Raw genomic sequence first — 13,943 nt, 5'->3', positions numbered from 1 at the left:
CCTCGCTGCTGCCCCCAGTGGCCGCGGCGCGCGGCGGCGGCGGCTTCGGAAGGGAGCCGCGTGAGGAAGCTTCGCCGTCAGTCGCGCTGCTTCCGCCTGCTTAGCCTCGTGATCGGACCCGGTATGTCCCGTTAGTTACTCAGATGTAAGCCCCGCTGGATGTAATAGGATTTGCCCGGCAAGTGCTCGTGCAAAAGGATCCTGGCCGGCGGAGGGAGGGGCATGTTCCCAGTGTGTCCTGCTTACTTCGGAGGAAGCCCTGCTTACTGCGTTTAATGTCGCACTCTGCATGCATTCCCCCCCCCCCCCGTTACCACTGAATTATCCCCGTCTAGTATCGGAATGAAATAGTCAGGGCCTTCAGCTGGTCAATTCATTCTTTAGTTCCTTTCGTTTCTTTCCCCCCACCTCTCCTTTATCTCAAACCATACTTTAATTGATGTTCTCTGTCGCAAGTGCTCAGCCATAGATTTGACAACACAACTTTGTTGGGCGCTTTTTGAGGTTGTGTTTTTTTTTAAAGACGTGTTTCTAATTTATACATTTATATATTCCTGCATACCTAAGGAATCCCCTAAGTATACAGAAATTACTGCTTTATATTTGGCTGGCCCTATTTTGCTTGCAAACTGTTAGGTAGTCAAGTACCCAATTTACTATTAAAGGAAATTATGATTGTGGCAAGAAGTGTTAGTCTTTTATCCAACAAATTATTAGCCCTGATAATTAAAGATACATATAAATTGCTTAGAGGTGCTGCATTCTAGGGTTGTTTTGAAAAGTGTCACACTTCACTTGAGTTGTGTGAAAGTGCATCTCCCAGCTCATCTGCAAATTTCCATACCTATATGACTTCCACCTGCAATCTGCAGCCAGAAGTGGAAATATTTTTACACTAAGCTCCCTCATTACCAAGGCTCCTGAATTCTAGGTTGATTTAAGGGCATCCTTATTAAATAAGAGCTGTATATATTCACAGCTTTGATGAAAAAGCATTGTCTTTGAGGCAATGTGATGGTTCTGTCTATAGTGCTTGATCTGTGATTTAATATTCCTCCAATTTGTAGACTACTCATCAGGTCCATCTGATTCCAGTGCATTTCCAATAACTGTTATTCTTTTTAAGCCCAATTAATAGAGCAGCATGAGAACAATTACACCAAAGAACAATCATTAATGTACTCCTAGTGCTTAATGGAAACATTTTGTCAGCAGAAACTCATTGTCTAAACTTTCACAGTTGAGGAGCCACATCAAAGAAAGCACAACCCAAATGTGCCATTCAAAATTGCCAATGTTGAATGAAGAGTCTGGTCCAATTTGCCAGCCCTATGAGAACATAAGGCCATGTAACCCAACCACTCCTTCAGTGGTTACTAGGTTTAGAGCAGGCTTTGGGCTGCAGCCTCCTCCTTATTGCTGCTCTAGGGCTTGGGCCCCTTTTGCCTTTGTGTGGCTTGACAGAGAGCAATTTACACTTGGGACAACTCAGGCACCACTCTCTTGACTTCCCTTGCTAGTAGGGACTTGAACCATGCCAATAACTGGCTGGGCTTGAATTCCCATCAGATCTGAATGTAAGGGAACGCTTCCTAGAGACCTGCCTCATCATAAACTTCAATACAGTCAACGTCCAGATTTGCCTCCCACAGAGAAGAATCCAGATCCTTTACAGCATGGTACCCCCCTAGATATTGTTAGAATGCAACTTCCAACCCCAACTAGCATAGCCAATGGCCAGTGAAGATCAGAACTGTAGTCCAACATCTAGAGGGCATCACATTGGCCTGCTCTACAGTGTCAAATTATTTGTATGCCACATATTGGAAGAGGGATTCTAATCTATTGGCAGTAACCCCAGTGCTTCTTTTCTTAAAAAAAAAAGTTTAGGGGTACTCTCATTTGAAAATCACCATTTTATAGTTCATATCGGGGGAAATAAATACAGTAAATGGACAAAAGTACAAAGATTCACAAAATGTTTAGGGGTATGCATACCCCTGCGTACCCCCCAGAAAAAAGCACTGAGTAATCCTTGACCACCTCATGCACCTGGCTGTGAGTAGGTAGAACAGTAAGTCTTGGAATCACTGAACTGCCAGCTTTAAATCTTCCAACAGCCTTCTCTCAGTGTAAGAATTTCCTCTAGTCCATCTCTTCCTTCTGTCACCAGAGGGTTGAGAAAAGTCTACACTCTCTTAGGCCCAATGTATATTTATCAATAGGTGATTTTTTCCAATTGTTTTCTTAATTCCATACTTTCTTTTCCCCTACAAAATTTATATTCTAAGAATTACCGTATAAGTAGCAGGTGTTTATTGTTCTGATTATTGAGAACACACTTCATTCAGAATAGTAACCATAGCATTCTAAAGAAACGATAATGAACTTGTGTGACATTTTACAGACTCATTGGTTTATTGCAGCATAATGTTTTACAGGCAACAGCTACTCCAAATGATTCATGAAGTGGACTGATAAGGTAGAAGATATATACATATGGGTTGAGGAACACCAGAGAACAAAACAGCACAGTGAAAACAAACAATACTGAGAAAATATATCAGATCTTGATACAATACATAACTTAAATTGGAACATTAACTCACAATATAATGACATTGCGTGGTGGAGAGGCCTGATACCAAATTCAGAACTGGGCAGGAATCAATATTTTAACAGGTTCACCTGCCCACCATAGGAATTGATTCCTGAATATAACAATATGCCCTGGAGATGAAACCAATTGGGCACCCTAAATTTGGGGCTTAGGCATAATTCTCCAGAATGTAACAGGTGAACCCTCATGAAATGTCACCACATAGCTTTCAGCAAGGATCAGTATTGTTCTGCATCAATACCCTTCTCCATCTCCTATCAAATTCTATGTTAGTTCTGTTGCTATTAAGCTACCATATGTATATATGGTCGTGGGTGCTCTCTAATCCTCCCTCCTAGGCACCCCTCATCCCCTCTACCAAAATTTTTAATCTGGCAAAAAGGCTGTAAATTGCACATTTACAGGTAATGCTTATACCCATCTGTAAATAAACATTTCTTTTCTATCCATCTTCATGGAAACAGTGTACAATTATACAACTTTAATCAAGAAAACAGAATAAAAAACCCGCACCTTTTGAACCAGGGGAAGCAAGCACCAAAATCACTATCTGCCCAAATCACTTGCTGGCCTTTCTCCATTTTCCTCTCCTTAAGGTGGGTTCATCCTTTCTTCACTTTGGCCATATCAGCCCCCACTTATTTCCAGTGTTGCTTCCCTGTTCAGTTTTAAGAACTTACAGTGGTCAACCTCTCTGCTCCACCTCTTCTTGCATGTTCCCTCTCACACCAATTCTTACTCCGTGGCTGTCACAAGCTCATCTATTGCCTTCTCTCCTTTGTCTCTCCCTCCCAGTTGCTGCTTTTGGCAGCTTATGCCATGCTGCCCTCCATTCCGTCTTTCCTTTTCCTTCCTCAAACCATTTTTCTCTCCTTCCTCAAGGCCCGATTTAAGAAAATCTGTTCCTGAACAATTCTGACCTTCCTCATGGTCTCCCCTGCTACAATCCAACTCTTAATTTGTTGTCAGTCTTCTCTGGCCATCCCCATTTCATCTCATCATCTAATTAAGAGTCCGTGCTACTTCTTTTTAGGGATAGCACAGTATCACTGACTTCCAAAGAGTGCAGAATAAGCTTGACAGGTTTTTACTACTAATCATGACTTAATTATAAATTAAAATATATGTAAATATTCTCTTTTAAGAGCTGTGTACCTGGTATAATTTCCTTTTGATGAAAGTCATTATGTGCTTACTAAATGGGATTTAACAATTCACATATCAAAATAAATTCTTCAAAGTCCTATGAATTTTTTTCTACTTTACCCTGTATTAAAATGTAGTATGACATTATAAAAATGTAATTTAAAAAAATTATCAAGTTTGTATCAGATTTAAATATGTTGACAGTTATCTGTTTGTAAAGCATCATAATTTTCCAAACTTCCTAAGAAGTGTATTCTGGAGAAAAATACCACAGTCATTTTCAAAATAGTTCTTCCATAAATTAGTTTTTATTTTGTATTAAATGAGCACGAGTCATTACCATAGTAATAACAGATATGCTTATTACATATCTATTAGTGTGGCTTTCAATACCACTTTAAACATGCAAATCGTCATGTAGACGAATCAGTTTTCCAGTGCTTCTTATTTAATACACAACTGCAAAGCTGTTATAAGTTACTGAAGAGGTATTTGGTTAAAAAATAAAATAAGCCATACTGTTCATACCACAATAATATTCCTGCTACAAAGCAAGAGCTTAAAATGTACTCAATTCCTGCATTATCTGGAATTTTAAAGTGTTCTAGGTGTTTCAAATTCGTGGTACAAGCATTTGTTACTTTTTGTATTTATGATTAAAATCTCTCTTGGTAACAGGCAATTTCATTTAAAATTGTACACATGAAAATGGAACTAGCTTCTACAATACTTTGATCAATAAAACCACTGACACATAATAGGTATTTGAGATTTCTACACTTATTTGACATGGCAGTAAAACAGATTAAGGCACTAAAAGGGCAACATCCATTAAAAGTGTTCTAACAATAATTTACATTTCAAACAGTGCATACATTTTGTGGGGTGTGTGTATTTGCTATAATTAGCACTTCAAATTGTTAATGCAATATGTTATACAAATTATAGAAAAAAATATGTACCAAAATATGCTTCCAAACTTGGTTGTTTTAACTTAGTTTCTAATGCCTCTAGAAGTAAAATTCTGTATGGCTTGGCAACAATGCATAGATTACATGCAATTACTCATTTTCTCCCCCTTTACAAATATGCAGAATCAGTATTTTGTAAAGCAAAATATTTAACACCTTGAGCTGTCATGATGAATTATTAGCATTAACAACAATGCAGAAAAGGCACAAGTGATTATATTTGTTTTGAAGCAAATTTTGCTGTTTTCTGCACAACTTCGAGTCTTCAAAGAAAATTCAGTTCTTCTCAGTTTGAGATACCTTCTTTCTATACTCATATTTGTGTGCTTATCTTGATATAAATATCCTTCCCACAGGGTAAATAGTCCTCTTATTCTCATTGATACAAGAAAAGCTCACTGCATTCCATCATGATTAGCTGGCGGTTTTATTTTTTAGAAATCCAAAAAGGCAGCAGTTTAAACTTATTTCTAGCTAAGCTTTATTTGCTTTTACTTGCATTACATAGTAATAATTAATCTAATCTACCTTAAGGCAAACCCGCAATAAGACACCCTCAGCGTGCTTTTTGTGCCAAAGCAAGGAGGAGAGAGTAATAGCAGTCTTAGCCCTGAAGCCTGTGATAATTGCATTGTAACAAACAACCAGTCTGCACTGCCCTGTATGGTGGAAAAAAAGCACAGCTTTCTCAGACTCAGCCAGATTCCATGGAGTGCGGCATATATTGTTAACTGGAAAGAAAAAAAGAAAAAGACACCATTAGAATTGCCTCATTTTTCATTATGTCGTTTTTAGTTTAACAGGTCAACAATATTAAAAATATTGTTCAGGAGTTAATGAACCAGAGGCATGTTAGAGCAGTGTTACATTCGATATTCTGTATACAATGGAACATTAGTGGAGATTATCCTATGTACATACTGAACATTTTGGGGGGTTTTATGTTTTTGGTTTTTTTACTGTGTGCATTTGTATTGAGAAGCTGCAACTGGCAGCAGATTCCCATGGTATGATGGTAAAAATGTAAACTTTGCTATCAATTGCAAACCACACACAGGTCCCACTATCCACCCACTTGCTATGTGAAAATTCACTTATCTGGATGTAAAGAATTATGCCCAAACCTCACTATACATTTCGTAGATTCAGATATTCAAATATAATTAGTATTTCTGGTAATATCACAACATAAATGAAATAATACAGAATCCTGAATATGTTTATATATGCTTTATTCATTAGTGCAACTCACAGAGCTGTGCCTAATCTAGGATCAAAGTTTTGTTTTGGGGTGTGTTTTTAATAGCATTTCTATACTTCAAAATGAAAAGCTACCAAAATGGTGTACAGTAAGATAAAATGGAACATATGGTATTGGTAAACTAAAAGCAATTTAAACCAGTTCTACCATTATACAATCAATATTCCATAAACTAACTGGGTCACACTTCAAGGAAAGCCTTGTTAAATCAAAATATATGAATAGATATCAAGGTGGTAGGTGCTTGTCTAATTTCTGTTTGTAACTCATTACAGAGGGCTAGAGCTGCAACACCAAAAGCCCAGTTCTTAGTACATACTACGCACATTTCTGGGGCATGCAGTATTCTCAGGAGTGCTCCATTTGAGGAACCCAGTTACCAGGCAGGGATATATAGGGCAAGGCAGTCCCTTAAGTAACCTGGTCCTATGCTGTTTAGGGCTTTAAATACTAAAAGCAAAACCTTGGAACTTCAGTTTGTAGGATACTGGCAGCCAGTGCATTTCCCTCAGCAAATATGTTCTATTGTGTTGGTGGTGTGCCCCAGTCAACAACCTAGTCGCTGCATTCACTAGTTGCAGCTTCCAGACTAAACCCAAGAGAAACATCAGAGCACATTCCAATAATCTGAGATTACCATTGCCAAGATCACAGCTGCCAAGCTATCTAGGTCTGGAAACAGGTGCATCTGTCTTACCATTGAAGCCACCTGTGCCTCAAGTAACACAGAAAGATCCAGGAGTACCCCCAAACTACATACCTGTTCCTTCAGAAGTGTAATCCCATCCAGAAAAGGAAACCCAGACACAGAAACCACTCTCACACATTATTATTGACCCTCATCCAGTCCCCCACTGCACCCAAACAGTGGTCTCTACAGTCACTCCTGATTCAGATGTTACAGAAAAAGAGGCACCTCGCTCCAAATCCCCGATGACCACAGCAGCTTCATAGATGTTAAGCCACCAGAAACAAAGCTGATGGGAGAGAGGGAAAGATCTTGGAAAACAAAGGCTGATGGGAAAGGGCAAGAAGAAGGGGGGGAAACACAGACACTAGCCTGAGAAGGATAAGCGGGAGCAACAACAAACCGTACTGAACTCGAGGAAGGCAGGGAACAAACTGGAGTATAGAATCACGGCAGCAAAAACCTATTTCCAAAGCTTTTGTTCCTGCCTTGACCAGAAGCCATAACTCAGCTAGCAAAAGGCAAGTAACAATACTTATAATTTTGCTGGTTGTTGGCATGTGTCTTATCAGGAGACAATGGAGGAGTGCGGCTTTGGGGTTGAAGCCAAACCGTTGGAAGTGTTACAGCACCTGCTTACTGGAAGTGTTACAGCACCTGCTTACTTATCATTTATAATCCTTACAACAGCCCTGCAATAAGACTCAGAGTATCTTGCTTCAGGCCACCTAGCGAATTCATGGAAGATCCCTAGAACCATAGAATTGTAGAGTTGGAAGGGACCACAAGGGCCATTTAGTCCAAACCCTGCAATGCACGAATCTTTTGCCCAATGTGGGGCTCTGAGATTAAGAGTCTCATCCTCTACCAATTGAATTACCTCTGTTGCCACTGGGATAAGATTTGAATTGGGGATGGCCTGATTTGTAGAGCAGTAGTTATAACGCAAACTTACTTAACATCAAGAATGTGAAATAAATGTCAAGGACATCTATGGTTATAAAATATTGGATCCAACAAGTGACATGAGGATGCAAAATTGATAAAGATGCACAAGTCTAGTACTTGGATGGGAGAATGCTTAGGAACCCCATGTAAGTTGCTCTGGCCTTCCTTAAGAAAAGCAGGCTAAATTAGACTAACAAATAATAAAGAAAGATGTAGCAGAATATATTTCTTACTTGTTCTCTCTAGGAAATATATTAGGGCAGTAAAATTAAAAGAAATCTTGTGAAATTGCCATAAAATGAGAATATTTTCATCAATCCCTTGTTTTGAAGATTTTTTTGTTACCTAGGAAATGAATATATTTAGCACTGTCCAAAGTTAACACAGACTTTTCTCGAATTAGGCTGTTGTGGATAATAAAGTGTACACCTTCACCATCAGAATAGAGAAGTGTTAGAGAGCACATGAGGGAAATGTACTTATTCCAAGAATGGATTCCACCACCATGGCATATTCTACACAACATAATTGTGTTATGAGGATATGCATACTGTTTTGTTACCAACAGTATCAAGACCAGAAAGCATAGAGTTGACAAAGAATCCGAGCAAATGATATCCAAGATCAAAGAAAGAAAGCCACAGACATCTCCAAAATGACAATCTGAGAAATAATATAGTTTTCCCATTCTAAGAAAGCTCCTTCTTCATTACTAGAAGAAAGCAATTCTGCTTTCTTACTACTGTCACATGACAAGTAGCAGTGGGTTCAAAAGCAAAGGCTACTCACCAGTAACTTGAGTTTTCTGAATGGGTAATGTCCCCCACAGATCCATACTCCTTTGACCTATTGAAATTTAGAAATGAACATTTCACGACTATTTCGATGCGCTGAGGGCTCACTGTGCACTCTATACGAAAAATGGTGCTCTAGGAAAAGTGATCTGAATGCTAATAGCAAATAAAAGGGAAGACCTAGACCAAAGTTTCTAATAAAACAGTGGAAAGAAAGAGGGGGGAAAGGAATTGCTTTAACAAGAAGAAAATTCCCCTTTTTTCTACTTAAATGGAAATTTTATGCCTCTCAATTACGGATCAAAGAGACTCTAATTTCTAAATGTTCAGGACCCAAGCAATGAAATTCACAGATGAAGGCTCAAAAAGTATAGCCAAATTACTTTGCAATAAAAGAAAATCTTTAAAAGAACTGGGATTTCTAAAACTATAGATCATGGTTGTTTTTGAAGAAAGAGATATTATTTTCTGTCTGAGTCAACTGTTCACTGCATAACTTCTATTTAAATATATGCATTTCTGATAAATGATATACAGTGTATCTTTTCTTACTGTTCATATATTTAGTATTTATAAACAAATTATAACATCATGCTAAATAACTGAAATAAGGAATGAAATATCCATCAGAAAATAAAAATCACTGACAAGGAAATAAACAGATATTAAAATAGCTCCAGGAGGAATGAAATTAATTTTACAAAACTAAAATGTATTAACTAGCTCTAAACATGTATTTATTTCTTCCCCTGCTCTCAAAAGGCTCAAGATAGCCTAAACTTCAGGCAGCCATAACAAAATTGTACAACCAGAAGCATCATAACACAATGCTAATAAAATAAACCCCATCCACAGCCTAGTATATTCTGGGATGTTCAATAGGAGCAACCATCAATAAAAACGTTTTAGAAGTCTTATTTTTTAAATTAATATACAGCCTCATATTTCCATCCAGTATTTGTGTATCTTAGTCCCTAGTTCCAAACAAATATGCATTTAAATCTATCTTGCTGACTTCAGCAATACTGAAGTGCTCGTGGAGCAAGATCAGAGCATTTCTGTTCAATTTCTTCTGCTAGTGATTTTCTGAATGTTTCAAGTTGTCTGAATAGATGTTGATTAATACCAACCTAACTGAATGTGAAAATATGAAAATGGGCTCTAAACTTCAATTATATTTCTGCCCTTTCTGATAACTTCTACTACAGCTAAAGCTAGTTTAATAGCAATCAGAGTTAAGAGATGAAACAAGCAAGCTAAGCCTGTCACTGGGGTCAGTGCCAGATGATTTCATGCTTGAAGACCCTTGTCCATGACTAGAAAGACTGTGAATCCCAGTGGAATAGGACAAGAAATACTTATAAAGAAATGGTGAGGACAACACAAAGTTCTCTAGTTAAAATGAATCAACATTCTGAATTTCCTCCGAAGACAATGGTGGTAAGGGAGAAACAGCTATGAATATGAATTGACAAAGTGAAGCTATGTAGCTCTTTATCTGGCTAAATGATGTATATATGCACTCACAGGTACATATAGAAAGATGAAGATCAGTATTCAGGATACATAATGAAGAAAAGATGTAAAACTAGAATGAATGTGCAAAAATTATACAGAATGCCAGCATTGATCCTAGCACAACTTAGCATCTATGTTTATATCCTCCAGTGGTTGACTCAGCAGTATATTTAGCTGATATATTTTTGTTTCCAAATCACATCTTTATTGTTTTTTCTTTTCCAGAAATCAGAAAACGTATCTTCTATGATATATTTTGTATTGAAATAGAGCTATATTTTTCATCATTAATGTAATCATATATAAATCATACATGCTCCCAGGCATGCCATCCACATACGGGAGCTTAGCTAAAGAATACAAATCCTCTTTGTCATTATACATGACAAAGCCATTTTTCACCTTCTCACCCCTTGCTTTTTCCTGTTAGACCTATTGCAGTCGTTAAGAGTCGTCAACAGGCTCATCGCAGCTATCTGCCAATCACCCATTCCCACCACCCTTCTGAGTAATACCCCTCCCCACCTTCTCACTATATAGAAAGGTCCGGTGACTTCTGTTTCAGTGTATCTGAAGAAGTGTGCATGCACACGAAAGCTCATACCTAGAACTAACTCAGTTGGTCTTTAAGGTGCTACTGGAAGGAATTTTTTTATTTTGTTTTGACCATGGCAGACCAACACGGCTACCTATCTGTAAACAAATCCTCTAGTACAATGTAGAGAAGCACAAATGAAGATGTATATAAGAAAATGTCAGAAATTAGGGAGACAAATGAGTAGGGTGAACATATTTGGTTCTAGAAGAAAGATGGCTTGAAACTTAAATGAAAAAGTTAACATTGAAACTCATAATTAAACTTAACTGCGATCATATGATTTCTATGGTTTAGGCGGCAAAATGAGCAGATGAGTTACAACAATCACAACTTACTGCCTGCATAAGGCACTCATGAAGCAAAGCTGCTGTAACACAAAGATAAAAGAGATGGAATGAGAGAGAGAATTCTTGGTTCCTACCTGAATGGCAGGTCTGAGAGTTTAGTGCCACCTTGTGGTCAAAGGGCATGAACAGCAATATCCTACTTGAAGACCTTAAATACCCAAGGGAGAAGGAACCATTGTTCTCACCTGAAAGGTATTTGTCCTTGGATGATCTAAAGTTTTCAAGGTGTCGTTCCCTTTTAAAAATGTTTTTTTCAACTGCCATACTAGGTTTCCTTGTTCCTAAGGTTGGTTTTATGCTCTGCTGTGTACTCAGTGAGCTTTTTCTGGTGCAGTGGTTTGTTATTGTGTAATTTGTGTGGGGTTTTTTTTTAAGCTTGCACATGAAGCAAACTGAAGCCTAAGGAGAAAACCATCTACTTCCTCTAAAGTTCAATGTTCCCTGCCTTTGAGCAGTAGGGGAAGCCAAACCCACTTGAACACTTTCAGTCACTCAAAGATGAGAAAAGCAGTTCCTTTTAAGTCATATTAATTTAAGTAACACTCAACCTCTCTCTGTCTCTCTCTCTCTCTCTCTCCCCCTCCCCGTATGTGCCCATCCTCAAGTGATTTCCCCTGTTTTTCCATATTTGTTAATGGTGGCTTCCTGTCCTTTTGAGCCTGTTTTCATCATACGTACTAGTGATTTCCAGAAGCACACACTGTATCACCACAAGCCATATCCATCCAATTCATTCAAATAAATGGATTTACATCATTCATGTCCATTTATTTCAATGGATTTAATGAGTTAGTTGGATTCAATTCACTCTGTGCTTTCCATTTTTATGTGCTTCTTTTCTACATACATACTGTTGTGTGTTACTGGGCTAAAGGGTATAGGTAGCAAAGCAGCAGAACAATAGACACATTTAACACAGCCACACCCTTACATGTCTGATCAGCAGGCACGTACTTGGTGCTGGCAGCAAACTACATGGTGATTCCCACTGGGGTAGAGGCTGAAACTCCCACGAAGCTGAAACTTTTGCAGGCAGGAGCAGTGACAACATACACAGCAGATGCAAATTCTTCCCCACCCTTTCCAAGGCTGGCAGAACCATAAAAAGGAGAAAGTAGCAGAGCATAATCTGGGATAATTTTGAGATGATGGTGGATCCCAGCTATGCCATCTGCCTGTACTGCAAAAAAAAGCTGAGTGGGGGCAAGTTTCAAGGGCATTACACCAGACAGCTCCAGTTCCTCTTGCTGGAAGAAGATACACAATAGCGGCTTAGGAAGCAACAATGGAGGGCTTGGGGTGGGGAAAGTACAATATCCCAGCATACTGGGCAGGCACACAAGTAAACAAAGCATTTTGATTACAGCTCTGTGTGCAGTATCATCTATGAGCACTGAAGTAGTGCCCACAAACAAAACCACAGGGACGAAAGGAAATCCCCTGTAGTCCCTACCCCTCACTCCAAAATCAACCCCGAAAGGATTGATAAATACACCCCTGAGTGTCCACCACAGTAGGGAAGACTAATGTAATCGCTTTCTTACACCACCTTAAAAATGTAATGATTCCACTTGTAGGAAAACCACTGCAGTTATCCTCACAAGATTTTGCAGGATTGTTTCTGCCAAAGGATTTTAGGCATGCACACCTAAAACCTTTATCAAATTCTGCCCAATTTAGAGCTCTTTTCTGAGTTCTCAATAGCAAATGGGAGAAATGATGAAGGCTTTTTTTCTGGCGCAGACTTGGAACTGACACAAATTGGGCACCCTCCAAAGTACTTTGGACTTAGGTGGACGTTTTCTGAAGTGCTGAATCAGGGTCTGAACAAATCCTCTGGTCAGTGCACATCCCCAATATTATCCCCATTTAAATGTGTTGCCTTCTACAGTGTAATTAGTTTCTACTGTGTTATTTTTCCTGGGAAGTCATTCCATTTGAATATTCCAAGGAGAAGCAAAGATTTCTTGTCAGTTAAATCACAGTGGGGTGGATTACTTTCTTTTGAGAGAAGGCTGATTTTTCTACTATTGAATTTCTGAGTTTATGGAGTTTTTACATTTGTCAATTTAAAGCATGTACCTGTGGTTTTAAAAATCTACATAAAATATTTTTTTGCCATAAAAAAGAGCAAAGTATTAAAGATTGGAAAGCACTTTCACACAAAGGGCTAAATAAATGGCTTGTGCATGCTAGAAATAAAACACAGTGTATTAAGGATTACATGGAGGAATATTTACCAACATCAACGATATGACTTATTATCAGGATACTTTGCTGAGAACTTAGACCAGGATGTGGAATAATGCAGCAAAGAGGGGCACAGAGTTATATAATACTGAACATCAAACTTCCATTAGTAACCAAATACAAGGCAAAATATAAGGCAACAATAAAGCAAAAACCTGGTGAAACAAGTAGCAATGCATTTTATGGATACTACTAACAAGTGCATTCCTCTTTTTAAGAGATGTTTGTATAAAAATGAACATCACCATAAGTACATGAAGAATTCCAGTTGATTATACTGAAAAATGGGTGCTTATATAAGACTCTGAACCTCCCCAACCTCCACCAGTTCCTTTGTCGATGTGACAGCAAGTTACAATCAGCTAGAAAGGCATAGATCGAAGGGTAAGGTAGATTTGGTATGTCTATTTTAAAGACTTAAGATTGTTTTAGTACATTTAATTTTTTATATTAATAATATTTACAAATATAAAAATTATAAGTATGTTATGTTCACAAACTGAATGTTTATTTTAAAAATTAAATCCCATTGTAGAACAATTTGCTCAAAATGCATTAGGATTGAATAAATCATTTTACATTGATATGAATTCCTGCTGCTTGTTAAACAAAAATAAAGTAAGATTTGCTGCATTTAAAAAGACAGTATCTCCAGTTAGTAAATGCCCTTAACTAGGAACCAGATTTAATCAGATTTGTAAGAGGTGAATCTACAGTAACCTTTGGATAGGTCAGTTATTTCATATGCAGACCCTCCTTAAAAAAAAAAAAAAAAGATTTAAACTTAGTCCATTCACATCTC

The 13,943-nt window shown here is 38.0% G+C and overlaps 1 protein-coding gene and 1 long non-coding RNA gene across 3 annotated transcripts in view; one reads left to right on the top strand and one right to left on the bottom strand.

Moving 5' to 3' along the window:
• Positions 1-2,389: 2,389 nt before the first annotated feature.
• ROCK1 (Rho associated coiled-coil containing protein kinase 1) overlaps positions 2,390-13,943 on the bottom strand; it is a 61,427-nt gene continuing 49,873 nt past the window's right edge. Inside the window, exons 33-34 of one of the 2 annotated variants that reach the window (XM_081874935.1) lie at positions 8,424-8,480; positions 2,390-5,468 (exon numbers count right to left, since the gene is read on the bottom strand). In XM_081874935.1, coding sequence (XP_081731061.1) covers positions 5,465-5,468; positions 8,424-8,480 — 61 coding nt within the window. In that variant the 3' untranslated portion in view covers positions 2,390-5,464. The remainder of the gene's footprint in view (positions 5,469-8,423; positions 8,481-13,943) is intronic. The other variant, XM_081874936.1, reaches the window with a different exon arrangement.
• LOC309349205 lies at positions 8,487-13,939 on the top strand. The gene is made up of 3 exons (XR_014159817.1): positions 8,487-10,318; positions 10,659-12,799; positions 12,967-13,939. It is a non-coding gene; the product is annotated as an uncharacterized lncRNA (long non-coding RNA).

This window comes from Podarcis erhardii (assembly GCF_964252035.2).
Source record: "Podarcis erhardii genome assembly, chromosome: 8".
Lineage (NCBI taxonomy): Eukaryota > Metazoa > Chordata > Lepidosauria > Squamata > Lacertidae > Podarcis > Podarcis erhardii.
This window is presented reverse-complemented; position numbering and strand designations above follow the sequence as displayed.